The 14,319-nt window shown below is 36.0% G+C and overlaps 1 protein-coding gene across 1 annotated transcript; it reads right to left on the reverse strand.

Moving 5' to 3' along the window:
* Window positions 1-2,731: 2,731 nt before the first annotated feature.
* On the reverse strand, window positions 2,732-13,403 carry LOC107739821 (proteolipid protein DM gamma). The gene is made up of 7 exons (XM_016552029.1): window positions 13,362-13,403; window positions 12,962-13,215; window positions 11,713-11,869; window positions 9,588-9,756; window positions 9,098-9,171; window positions 7,996-8,061; window positions 2,732-3,406 (listed from the first exon to the last, which is right to left on the reverse strand). Exons 1-7 carry the CDS (start codon window positions 13,401-13,403, stop codon window positions 3,251-3,253), a joined length of 918 nt encoding a protein of 305 aa, XP_016407515.1. The 3' UTR covers window positions 2,732-3,250.
* Between the last annotated feature and the right edge of the window lie 916 nt (window positions 13,404-14,319).

Genomic DNA, 14,319 nt, shown 5'->3' on the forward strand with positions numbered 1-14,319 from the left:
TCTCATAGTTGAGGTATACCTATGATGAAAATTACAGGCCTCTCTCATCTTTTTAAGTGGGAGAACTTGCACAATTGGTGGCTGACTAAATACTTTTTTGCCCCACTGTATGTGGGGGCGTGTTCGAACGAGCCGTTTTAGGTAGGTGTGGCTAACTCTTAAATTTTATAAAGAATATCTCTTTGGATTTGAGACTTTAGTCTTTGCAACTTTACAGATCTTCTTTATGCACCAAGAGCTTGTAACACTCTAAAGAGAAAGGAAAAAATGAAATCGCATCATATGACCCCTTTAAAGTTGAAATGATGTTAATGCAGTGAAGTTATAAGTCAGTTTGGCCAAGATATGAAGAGGAATCTCTTGCACATGAGCTTTTTTAAAATAACAAGCACAAAAGAGTTCATATAGATCATAGAAAATATTTTACTAGAGAAGGTTACAAAAATCACTATACATGATTCATAAAACATCTGACTTCAAATAAAATCGACTATGAAACATCTAAGACTACAATTTCCAATAACATACAGTGGTTTGTTTTTCGGGGAGAAGTGGGACACTGTCAATTGTAGTTCATTAGAACAATGGACTACATATCACTTACAGTACTGCAAAACGAAATGAAATATCTCTCCTTCATGCAATAATCAGGGAACAATAGAACATCCAGGCACACGCATCTTCTTTTTTCAAAAACGGTAAATCGATCAACTTCTTACACATCCCTTTAAGTTCCCTTTAACAGAATTTAACATACAGCAAGAAACGGCATATAGCCTAATTGGTATCAAACAACTGTATATGTGGACAATACTAACATGCTTATATTTACAGAGACATTACAGAGAAGAATTATTTTAGTTAAAAGACAGATCAATAAAAAGAGTCATATTGTAAAAGTAGTAATAGAAAGAGAGAGAGACCAATTAGGAAAAAGTTACACTGCAAAAACAAGGCTGCATTATTGACTGTAAATTCTAACCATTTTCAGAGTTTCACATCCACATAGCAATAACTCACACAGAGGAGTCACAATCATCTCATTAAACTCATGGTAAACATCAATCTTGCCATAAGAACGAATTTTAGAAGACTGAAAAATGCCTAGATTTATCAATAAAACTGAAGGAAAGTATGTAACCTGTATAGCCGACGAGGGCAGTTTACGTTAGACATTATTAGTTGATAATTTAGCATTAGTTCATTTTTTTAAATTATTATTAAACAAACATCTACATTTTTTTAGCCTGTCAGATTTATATCAGTCAGATACAGTTTTCAGAATATCATTTTGAAGGTTGACTGCTTGATAATGATACTCAAGATTGACAGCTTTGAGGAAACATCCTTTAAAGAGATTTTTTTTTTATTTATGTGCATGTGTGTGTGTGTGTTAATACACCTGCTTTCTATTACAAGATTAGTGCAATTTGTCAAGAACCGGTATTGTTCCCCACCCCCTCCAAAAAATAAAGTAAGAAAGAGAGTTGGAAAAAGGTGAATTCAGAAATCTAAGATAGCCATAGAGACCAGAGAAAAATTCTAAATAAACAGACATTTTCAATACACATAATTAAAAAAACAACAACAACAACATTCATTCACTTTCACACATTTATATATATATATATATATATTAGGGGTGTAACGGTACACAAATATGACAGTTCGGTACGTACCTCGGTTTTAATGTCACGGTTCGGTATGATTTCGGTACAGCAGGGGGGGGAAATTATTTATATATATTTTTTTTTTGTAATGGTTTACTGAACAAGTTGCTCTTTCTTTAAATACATTCAGTTATAGTTTACATTTTCTTAGTGATAAAAATCTACCTCAGCTTATGCTTAAAACTATAGGGAGCCCTTTTACATTATAAGGTTACAATTAGGCCTAACAACTTAACCCAAACTTAAATTTAATTGCTATTTATTTTTAAATAGATGATCAACACTCAACTTTAAAAAAAAAAAAATTGTATGCAAACATGTAAATTGCACATAATGCAGTTTTTAAATTAACTAATAAATAATACAATTTCTAAGCTATTTGTTCAAATATATTCAATAACACAATGGCTGTCATAGCATGTTTCATAACAGATTAATTTAAACATACTGTACATTAAGTAATTAAGACTAACAGGTTTAGTAAAATATAATGAGTATATGGTGTAATATTTCGCAAAATGCTCCTCTCTAGACTTCATTTCTCTAGTGAACTAACGAGCTGTGGACACTGATGACTTGCTGAGGTAAATTAAATGCTACGTGACATTTTATTTCCACGCTGTATTGTTGATGTCTTTCCGCGGTTGAAACACTGATTGAGCAATTACATGAGGCATGAGATGTTCAGTCATGTTTATTCGCGTTAAAACTAGTAGTACAGAGGAAGGAATGATCGCGTTCACTCGCGCTCCGCTCTGCGGGGCGTCACGGCTCAGACACGGGAACCGGAGCTGATCGCGGCCGCTATAGTCAGTGCTTGTGTTGGGATTATACCAGCACGTTTCTGAACCGTCCCAGAAGCGGCTCTCTAAGGCGTTTATACAGCGATCTGTCATGCCACATAAAAGACGGTCAAAACGGCATTTATTATTTGAATTTCCTGAAAAGAAAAAAAAAAAAACTGTATTCGTGCGGTACACATGCGTACCGAACCGAAAGACGCGTACCGAAACGGTTCGGTACGAATACGTGTACCGTTACACCCCTAATATATATATATATATTTATAAATGTATAAAACACCAAAAAAAAGGAAGTTCCTGCAAAATGTCTGTGAGGAGTTAGTGCAGACAGACAGGCTATCATGTAAGCAGCGCTTCACCAAGACAATGCATCATAAAACCAAACATAACCCAGTTATAACCATGACTCTACACTGTACGTACACTTTCTAGCAATTCAGAAATACTTGCAAAATGACAGTACGATACTAGAATACATACACTTTTATACCAGTGGTCTTTTGCACCATGAAGGAGATGAGCAAAACACATCATATCACCATTAACTGCATAATTCCACTCATCATTTGTTACAGATGTTCAATATCTTGCCTGACATGTTTCATCATGATTATAACTAACTTATCCCACTGTTATGATGTATAGTCAGGATAGCGCAGCGCTTAGCAGTGTTAGTTTGCGTATAGTGTTTCATCTGAGGGTGGCAAGTGTGTGTGTGTGTGTGTATTCAAGAGCAGGTTAGATAGAGGTTGGGTAGATAAGAGTTGGGAGAACTGTTTATGAGTAGGAGGAGTTTAGACCCTCCTTGGAGCGTGACTGCACATCCTGCAGCTCTTGATCATCTCTGGTTTTGATGTCCTGGTAGGCATGAGTCTGCTGACACAGTCCCTTGAGATAGGCCCAGTTTGCTGCCAGGATCATCAGGTAGTGGATCTGTGGACGGTAGAGAAGGGGAGGAGACAGACAAAATAGAAAGAGTGACAGAAAGTGAGAAAGAAAGAAAGAAAGAGGAAGAAACAGGTGGAGGGAAGGATTAGTCATGAGTGGGTTAGTTAGCCAAAGCCAGCTATACGAGTTAAGACAGTATTAATTAGTTGCTCTAAGAATCACTTAAGTACCTAAATCTCAGTGATAGCTGCGCCACACAGAAATCAATATTAGTTGATCGGAATACACTGAAAAAATGGACCAACTTTATATTATGCTTAATAAGAAATTATATTTATTCATATTTATTATATATAATACAATATTATGAATTAATATTATACATCTTTTACTGTACATCTTTAGATATAAAGCAAAATATTACATAATGTCGGCATAATATAATATGTATTTAATTGTGTGGGTTTTTTTTTTAAATATGCATTACATTTTCTATTATATACTAAAAATATTTAAGCTAATCAGTATGTGTCCTATATATAAACACTCTGGTGTCATGCAGGGTTATTATAGTTAACTAACCCTAAAATCATAATTTTTTTTGTGACTTTAACTGATTATTTATTTTTTATTTATTTTAAAATGTACTTATTTTTACTTAGTTGCCACAAAGTAATATTCTTTTTTATTTAGTTTATCTTGATGTACTAAAATAGCTAAAACTAAAACTGCAATAAAAAAAAAAAAGAAAACTACATAGACATATTAAAAATAGTATCTCGATGCTAAAATGACTACCATAGTCCAGCAAAAATACTGTTTACATTTTTTTTAAATTACATTTTTACTGTTTAAAAAAACTGTTTAAAAACCAAGTGTTATTTGGTTTTAGACAAACTGAACAAAACAGGTTTAAACCAGAAATTGTTATTTCTGATTACAACAATACAAAAATGCACTTTAAATAAATGGCATGGTTGTTTTTACTTTTTTTTTCAGTGTATCCGGCATCACAGGAAATCGGGTTATTTCATGAGTTAGCAGTTAGTAAATAAAAGATGATGTAAGAAGAACTACTGATTTCCAAAGAAATGTAAAAAAAAACAAAAAAAAAACTACTAAATAATGAGAAATTAGCATCTCCACAATAATTGTTTATTTCACATTATTTCTGAAAACAGGAACTATACTGCTTTGAGAATAATACAAAGGGCAAAAACTATATGCTGTCTGAATTCAATATTAAACATAATATTAGACTAGGTAGTAGTCCGATGAATCTAAAACAAAGGCTCTGAAAAACAATAGCATTTTTAGAGTCAATTCCATGACTGAAAAACATCTCATAAAGAGTTAAAAGTACAGTCACACCCTTCACAGGTACATGTAGCATAGAATAAATGTTTATGAGCATAAACACAACATTCTTAATACCTTTCACAACAGCAATTCTCATCTACTGTACTTCACTTGCTTTTTCTATCTGGCTGGGTTCTGGACTGCGGGTGCCTCAGGGTGGATATGATCCAATGGAGAGACATCATTACCAAATAGTATTATTTTCTAGTTTTAATCCTGTCCATTAGGTGTTGTTGGACTAACAGAGAGTTACATTCTCACTACTAAAGTCGTTTTCTCTTAAACTGTAAATAAGCTACATTATTCTGGATTGGTCATGGGTGCTATACTTTATATGAATTGGTGCCTAGGTAAAAATGTATGTAAAACATTAAGTGAGTATGATGTATTGTCCTTGTTTTGTCAAGAGATCACACCTTGTCAAATTAGTATAGAAACACAAAGATACAAATTAATTGAACATTAGACATTACCATTAATATGCACTACACTGTCTATACATCAAGGCCCATGCTATGAACTCTCAATTTATTTCTCTCCTTTGCCTTTTTCCTGACCTCTTTTACTTACTCAGGTCCTCCCTCTATCTTTCTGACTCTGTCTCTGAGAGCAACTTTCACAGACTTTGCAGTTGCCCTTATACAAAAAGCTCAAAACTTAGTGGTGTGACTGTGGTCGTAGCTCTTAAACTTCAACACTGCAAAGTTATACGTTGTGGCCATCACATAGATGAGCTGAATGGAAAAGAGACAAACCAGTGGGTGAGACCAAACAGCTTTAGATGCACAATAGCAACTTTACAATAGAAGTTGCACCACATCCCTCGAAAACCGAAAGTACAGTTGTTCAATCTGTGCCTATAAAGATTCTAAACTGATGACACAATTCAATATTATAGCTCTATATTGTACCAATTTCTCTTCACAGAGCAATTCTTTCCTAAGCAATTTTACATAGTTTTTAACATCAAAGAAAATTATTCTAGATGCAGTCATGTGAAAAAGTTAGGACACCCTATTGAATTCCATGGTTTTCTGTATCGGGACATAATAAAAATGATCTGGTCCTTGGCAGGTCTTAAAATTTGGAAAATAAAACCTCAGATGAACAACATCACATTACATATCACACTGTGCTATTTTTTAATTAACAAAAATTAAGTCAAAATGGAAAAGCCATGTGTGACAAAGTTAGGACACCCTATGATTCAATTGCCTGTAGATCCACTTTTAGCAGCAATAACTTGAATTAATCATTTTCTGTATGACTCTCTCACATCATTCTGGAGGAATTTCGTCTCACTCTTCTTTACAACGTTGCTCCAGTTTATTGAGGTTTGAGGGCATTTGTTTATGCACAGCTCTCATCACAGCAGTTCAGTCAGGATGAGCTCTGGACTTTGACTGGACTATTGTAACCCCTTGATTCTTTTATTTTCAGCCGTTCTGTTGTAGATTTGCTGGTTTTCTTGGGATCATTGTGCTGTTGCATCACCCAATCTTGGGCAAGCTTTAGCTGTCGAACGGATGGCCTCACATTTGACTCTAGAATACTTTGGGATACAAAGTTCATGGTCGGCTCAATGACTGTTGAGGTGCCCAGGTCCTGTGGTTACAAACCAAGCCCAAAATCATCAGCCCTCCACCAGCATGTGTATCTTTTGGGATGAGGTGTTTGTGCTGATATGCTCTTTAGGTTTTCACCAAATGTGGTGCTGTGCATTATGGCCAAACATCTCCATTTTGGTCTTGTCTGTTCAAAGGACATTGTTCTAGAAGTCTTATGGTTAGCATATATATGTATGTACAGTCATGTGAAAATGTTAGGGCACCCTATTGAATTTCATGGTTTTCTGTATCAGGACATCATAAAAAATGATCTGGTCTTAAAATTTTGAAAATAAAACCTCAGATGAACAACATCACATTACATATCACACTGTGCTATTTTTTAATTAACAAAAATTAAGTCAAAATGGAAAAGCCATGTGTGACAAAGTTAGGACACCCTTTGATTCAATTGCCTGTAGATCCACTTTTAGCAGCAATAACTTGAATTAATCATTTTCTGTATGACTCTCTCACATCATTCTGGAGGAATTTCGTCTCACTCTTCTTTACAACGTTGCTCCAGTTTATTGAGGTTTGAGGGCGCTGAAATGTTCTTTAGGTTTTCCGCATTATGGCCAAACATCACCTTGGTCTCATCTGTTCAAAGGACATTGCTCGAGAAGTCTTATGATTTGTTCAGATGCAACTTTGCAAACTTAAACTGTGCTGCCATGCTTTTTTTAGATAGAAGAGGCTTTTTTTCTGGCAAGCCTTCCAAACATGCCATACTTGTCACATATTTTTCTAATTGTACTGTCATGAACTTTATCATTTCACAGGGGCCCGTAGAGTCTGCGGTGTAGTTCTTGGGTTGTCTGCCATTTCTCTGAGTGTTACACGGTCTGATCATGGGGTGACTTTGCTGAGACGTCCATTCCTGGGAGGATTGGTGTCTGTTTTGAATGTCTTCCACTTGTGAATAATCTTCCTACGGAAGCCAGTGGAGTGACGCTAAAATTGGAGTGATATGATCACGCTTTTTTGCACCAGTTAACAATCTGGCTGCTGCATTCTGGACCATCTGCAAACAAACCAATGAAGATTGGGGAAGGCCTAGGTATAAGGAATTACAGTAGTCCAATCGTGATGTGATAAATGCATGAATAACTTTTTCCAAGTCTTGAAAGGAAAGTGTTGATTTAAGTCTAGAAATGATTCTCAATTGATAATAGCTGTTTTTAACAACTGAGCTAATTTGCTTTTCAAGGCAAAGCTCAGAGTCAAAAATAACACCTACATTTTTTGCATGTGACTTAACATATGGAGTGAGACTGTCTAAGTTACTAACTATAGAGTTTCTGGTTTTAGAGGAACCAAAAATATTAATAATTATTTCACCTCATAATGTCAGATTTTACTTACCCTCTTAATTCCTATGTTAACTGTAAGGGTGTCCTAAGTTCGTCACAAATGGTTTTTCCATTTTGGCTTTATTTTTGTTAAATTAATAATGGCACGGTGCAGTATGTCATGTGTTGTTGTTCATCTGAGGTTTTATTTTCCAAATTGTAAGACCTGTCAAGGACCAGATATTTTTTAATTTTGTCCTGATACGGAAAACCATGGAATTCAAGAGGGTGTCTTAACTTTTTCACACGACTGTATGAAATTAAGAAAATATGTATGAAATGAACAAGTGAACAAATGAACATTATGAACTCTTACCAGTGCGATCACAGTGGCTCCAGCTCCAGCACAGGCAACAATATAAAGATGGTAGGACAGATAGAACTGTAATAAAAAGAGTTTAGGAAATCCATTAAACACAACTAACAGAGCTATAGACCTTGCCTCACAAAAATGTAATATTCCTAATTCAAAATAAACTGTACCTATTAAACCTTTCCTTTAAAAAGTATATATTTTTTAAAGGATAAACAAGTCTTGTCAAATTAATACAAATCAACATTCCTTAAAAAGGTACAAAAAAGTATCTTTAACCCTACAAAGCCTACTGTATCATATTTGATACACAAAGGACTCTGAATAATCAACATGAACAGAATTTGCTGTCAAACCTGTTGCACACAATCTACTACGTGCCTTCTGTCAATTTGATTGATAATTGAAAATTGTAAAAACATTCAGGTCGTGGTTCAGTTTTTTTTTTTTTTTGTGAAATCTTTTCTGATTTTTATAAGGTAAACCTAAGAATTACTTTGATATTGTTAGTAACGTTTCAAAATAATAATAGTGAAGTGACTCAGGTTTACTTGATTATCCATACATCATTTTTGAAAAATCATGTTCAAATATATCAAATATGATCCATCAGGCTTTTGAGGGATGTTTGATCATCATTGCATTGCATTATATGTTTTGAAACCACAGAGCTTTCATAAAACAAAAAAACAAAAAAAAACAAATAAGCATTTAAATATCATCTTTTTCTAAGACATATTTTTTTAAGTTTGCATATAGAGTGACATCGATTTATATAATGTAAGTAGTCTGCTATACTCTTATAAAGATCTCATTGATTTACATTACAGGCTATCAGAATTTCTTATTTTAAGCCATATAAAGGCCCCCCCCAATATTCTCAGTGTCTCATAGCATATGAGCCATAAAAGCTCAACATAAACACATATACAAGCTTTTTCTTTTTAGATTTTGTCTAAAGTTTCAAAAAACTGTTCCATCAAAAAAAAACTCAACTATTATTTAATGTTTTAGGCTTTACAAGTAAACATGTAGACATGAACAGAAAAGATCTTCCTGTCAATACATATGTGGTGATCTTCAGGGAAAAATGAAGTAACTTTACCTCACTAGTATTGCAGATGTCGCTTAGCGTGGAGCCACAGGCTTTACCAGGAGTAGCGTTCCATGGGATGATTCCTGAAAATGATTATATGCATCACATACATTAATCTAAAAGGTTATAAAGGACTAATAAAGCAATAAACTTGAATAATTATAATTATAAAATATATATTAAATATAAATATAAAAATTAAATAAATGAAATACATATATATGTATGTACTACGGTGGCCGTGAAGTGCAAAGCAAATCACAATTCTGAAAACAAAATAACAAAAAATTCCCACTGTTAGGGGTTTCAGTAAAGGCAAGAGAAGGAAACATCTGATTGTATTTTTTTTAAAGGAAGTGTACACTGACAGATTTATCTCAACAGCTGCATTCCATTAGAATAACTCACTCCTTACATTGTAAAGTGATGTTGATATTGCAACTAAATACAACCAAGTATTACCCACTGGTTCACGGTTGAGGACAATCAAGGTTTTTACCATACTGCCGCACATCGACACAGATGTTGTCCACAGAGGTGAGATTGGCAATAGGGGACTTCATGGCTCCACATGTGGTCCACATGTTATAAAACAGGAAAACGGGCACCGCAGAGAAGCCAAAGATGCCCAGCCATCCCAAGCCCAGAATGTAGGTGAGGAACACAAACTTAAAAAAAGAGAGAGAAGGTTGTTAGCCTCTCATGCTCGCATATCCATTCAATATCCACATATCTAATATTATGATGACTAGAATAATCTCATCGTTTTTAAATCCTGCAGTGCATACTGTATGAATGTGACCCAGAATCATGACCTATTTACCGCCAGATCACCTTGGATGTGTTGCCACTTGATTATCACACTCACTCATGTGAACATACACACATGTTTTCCAGACTAATGCTTGACGCATGCATACATGGCCTAAAGGCTTTAAAGATGGATGCTACTGGACATCTGCAGTGATTAAAGCAACTGGGGTATATAGCACTGATCGTGCCAGATCTGTCCTCAAGGGTTGGGATTGGCCTATGTATGTACAGTGGGTGTGTATGTGTGTGTGAATATGCCAAATCTAGCATTAAAGGGGTGGTTGACTGCTTTTTTCTAGGCTTGATTGTGTTTATGGGGTGCAGTCTAATGTGTTAATGCTTTGTTTTAAACAAAACGCATTATATTTCACATAATTTACATTTATTCTGTCCCTTCTCTTATGAACGCTCTGATGATTTCCTGGTTTTATGAAGCCCCTCCCTCAGAAATACGCAATGGGCTCAGATTGGTTAGCTGGCCCAGTGTGTTGTGATTCGCTAAACCGCCAAGTGGACGTTCAGAAACGTCACGCCCCTCACCTCAGTGGCATGTGCTCCGGTGTTGTATTGTAAACAATGGCGTCATCAATATTGCTTATCAATTTAATCCCGAATGAGACCCTGAGAATATTAGTGAAGAGGATCATGCAGAACCTGTGCAAGCACAGCTTAAGAACCGCTGCTTTTAGAACACTGATTTTGAAACTTGTGAATCCATTAGAATCGTTAGAAGACAGAATCGCGATTCATATATGAATAGATTTTTTCGTGCACCCCTAGTTTTGACGGCATGGCAACAACTCTTCCTCTTCTCTAAAGCAGCGCAACATGGCCTCACCCCCTTTGTTGCATGTTCCCAGGGGCGGGGTTTATGTAAATTTCAGGGATTTTTTTTGTGATGTCACCAACCTGGAAAGAAGCTCGTTGTAGTCCCTACGAGCTGTAACTGCAGGCATTAAACTGCCATTATTTTAAAAGACATTATCTCCATTTGCATCGAACTTTCAGCGTCGTAACTTTGCAGATATTGTTTATTCTCAAACAGAAACATTACAAACTAATTAAAGTAAAAAAAAAGTGAAATCACAATCAACCACCCCTAATGTTTATGGATGGGGGAAATGCATTCGTATGAGCATGCACGTTTATATAATTATGTGTAAGTCTATTTTTTTTAAATGTGCCTGTGGCGATATATCTGCAAAATGCAAATTACAAGTTATACATAGGTTTTTCTATGTATCACAACAGTTCGGAAAGTGAGTGGCTCTAAAGGGTTAATGTTCTTTAATGTTTGAAAACACTACACTAAACCCTGCCGTAAACATAACCGATAGTGTTAACAAAAGCAAACGTGAGATAAAAATGCATTTGCTCAAAAAATGATGCCATTTTAGCTTACTTCTACAGGTCTTTGAGGAGGATTCGTACTTGAGCTCTACACATCACAAGTAAAATGCTGTACCGGGTGAGATTCTGAGCAAGTTTACGCTGTCAAAACAAATGCCAAACATATGGAGCTGGTTGTGTGATGCAAACATCAAAATGTGTTAGTTTACAAATCATGCATTATGGTAAAAGTGTCTGAGGCCATAATAACATAGTACTGTGCAAAGAAAATAATGTGTGAAAATAAGTCTTTATTAATCAAAAACCTGCCCCTGTAACCATACTTTGTGTGAAAAGGAAAAAAAGTTTTATGTCGGTACGTTTTTGTGAGTTTTGCAGAAACATAGGTAGAGGAATATTTTTCCAGTGAGACTGGGTTTTTATTTTGTATGTCCATGCTTGTATGTGCGCACTGGCCTCACCATGGCACTGATGCAGCGTCCACACACAGTGGTCTTGAACTCGCTGTGCATCTCTTTGACAGCACTGGTGGTATAAAAGCCTTCAGCCAATAGGATGATGCCATACAAGAAGAAGAAACAGGCGATTCCATAGATGATGTACTGCAAAACCTGAACCCTGTATAACAAAGGAAAAATTTAACTATAGTGAATGTGTTAATGTAAGAGATCCAGGGTGGGCATAAATCTCTCAACATTATCCAATATTTTTAAGGACAAATAGAGATTTTCTTATTCTACTGGCACTTGTTCCTTTCAAATTAAAATGCATGAAAATATATCAATTTAGATGAAATGATACCAAAGTATAGTCATAGCTTATTTAAGATCACATTTCCCAGAGTTCTTGCTCAGTAAACAATTGCGGCAGTGATTGATTTGACTTTTATGTGGGGGATGCAGATGTACTCTTGGCAGATTTGATCAGGGCCACTGACAGTAAAGATGTACACAGGAAATTAAAGGCAATAGGTCAATAGGTCCAAAATGCAGCAGCTAGAGTTCTTACTAGAACCAGGAAGTATGACCATATTAGCCCGGTTCTGTCAACACTGCACTGGCTACCTATTAAACATCGTATAGATTTTAAAATCTTGCTAATTACTTATAAAGCCCTGAATGGTTTAGCACCTCAGTATTTGAACGAGCTCTTGTTACATTATAGTCCTCCACGTCCGCTGCGTTCTCAAAACTCTGGCCATTTGATAATACCTAGAATATCAAAATCAACTGCGGGCGGCAGATCCTTTTCCTATTTAGCGCCCAAACTCTGGAATAACCTACCTAACATTGTTCGGGAGGCAGACACACTCTTGCAGTTTAAATCTAGATTAAAGACCCATCTCTTCAACCTGGCTTATACATAACTAATATGCTTCTAATATTCAAATCCGTTAAAAGATTTTTAGGCTGCATTAATTAGGTCAACCAGTCCCCAGTAAAGCTCCAGATGACATGATGGAACAGAAAGTACTGCCAGTTATTTGCTGGCATTCTAGAGATCATTACTCAGCACATAGTCACCCTTGAACATGTCATAGACATGAATGCAAACAGACAGAAAAAGATAACCTCAAAATTTGCTTTAAATATACCTCTAATAATCATCGCAACTCACAGTAGTGATCTAAATAAACAAACAACTATCATTGGGAAGTTAGTATTTATGGTATTTGGTGTATTTAATGGCTGTTTATACGAACACACTTACACATCAGTGAGAGCAGCATGGTCAGAGGTGACGCGAGAAAAGTGGTTTTCCACCATGGTCACAGTGCCCGTAAGTGCCACATGCCCACAGCCGCAGAACAGAGCAACACCCGAAAAGCACAAGATGGTGGCCACCAAAGAGGCGTAAGGGACACCGCCCAGACACTTGATGCAACACTCGAAGCAGCCTGTAGGGGGAGAAAGACAGACTTTGTGTTTGTCGTAATTCACTACAGCAACTCTGATATTTTTATGCTGTGCTAATTAATCACACATACATTTTTAATATTGTATTTGAACACTGAACATGAGTGTCAGACGTATTATTCTTTAGAGTTATTAAGGCCACAAAGACAGATGATACTTCAGACTCCTACTTCAGACAGATAATGTTTTATCACTTTATCAACTCTGCCTTTGATGCCCCGAGAGGTGAGGTTCATGTATTTGGTGTCTTGACACCTCACTGCGACACAATCATGTCAGATGAAATCAGCTGGCCATCCATGACAAGCCATCTTCACACTCACGTCATATGACATGTGGTGAGACGGATGTACTGTAGGATGAAGTGTTTAAATACAGCCACTAACAAATACATTTCTCTTTTTTGAATGTTCAATGATCAGGTTCACTGTTAACAATCATTATTTTACAAAACAGAATGGAAACTGGAAAACACCCATATGTAAATGTAATATATGACCTATATTGCTATAACAAGAGTGATATTGCCATGACAGTGCCGATAGCCTAGTGGGCAGTGCGCCGACATATAACGATATTGCGTTGTTGGCGTCCCGAGTTCGGATCCCGGCTCGAGGACCTTTCCTGATCCCACCCATCTCTCTCTCTCCAACTTTGCTTCCTGTCTACTCTACACTACCCTATTTTAAAAATGGCAAAAATAAAATCTTTAAAAAAAGTGATATTGTCATATATGTTACCTATAAGGCCATATTTATATAAATAACATACTCAAACTCCCCATAGTAAAATTAGTATTATGTACATACAGGGCCTAAAATTAACACTCGCCAAGCGCCAAATCAGGTAAAAATCAACGTTGGTCTCACTCATGCACTTCCCTTTTAAGATGTGAACATCCTAATTTTAATCTTTATTCCTCATAACCCAAGAATTCGGGCGACACATACCTGGGGTTACGCCGCCTAAACGGTGCAGTGAAGTATAGTTTGAAAGGCTGCGCATTCGGCTGTACACATTCGCTGAGCCGCTTCAGACAGCTCACCAGTAGCGTTACAACGCACGAAAACACAAACAATTACGTCAAAATGCGCGGTTTTGGCGAGTTACCTTGTAAACGTAGTCTTAAATGAGTTATAAAGTCTTAAATGA

This window comes from Sinocyclocheilus rhinocerous, unplaced genomic scaffold, assembly GCF_001515625.1.
Source record: "Sinocyclocheilus rhinocerous isolate Xijiao unplaced genomic scaffold, SAMN03320098_v1.1 scaffold1306, whole genome shotgun sequence".
NCBI classification, from domain to species: domain Eukaryota; kingdom Metazoa; phylum Chordata; class Actinopteri; order Cypriniformes; family Cyprinidae; genus Sinocyclocheilus; species Sinocyclocheilus rhinocerous.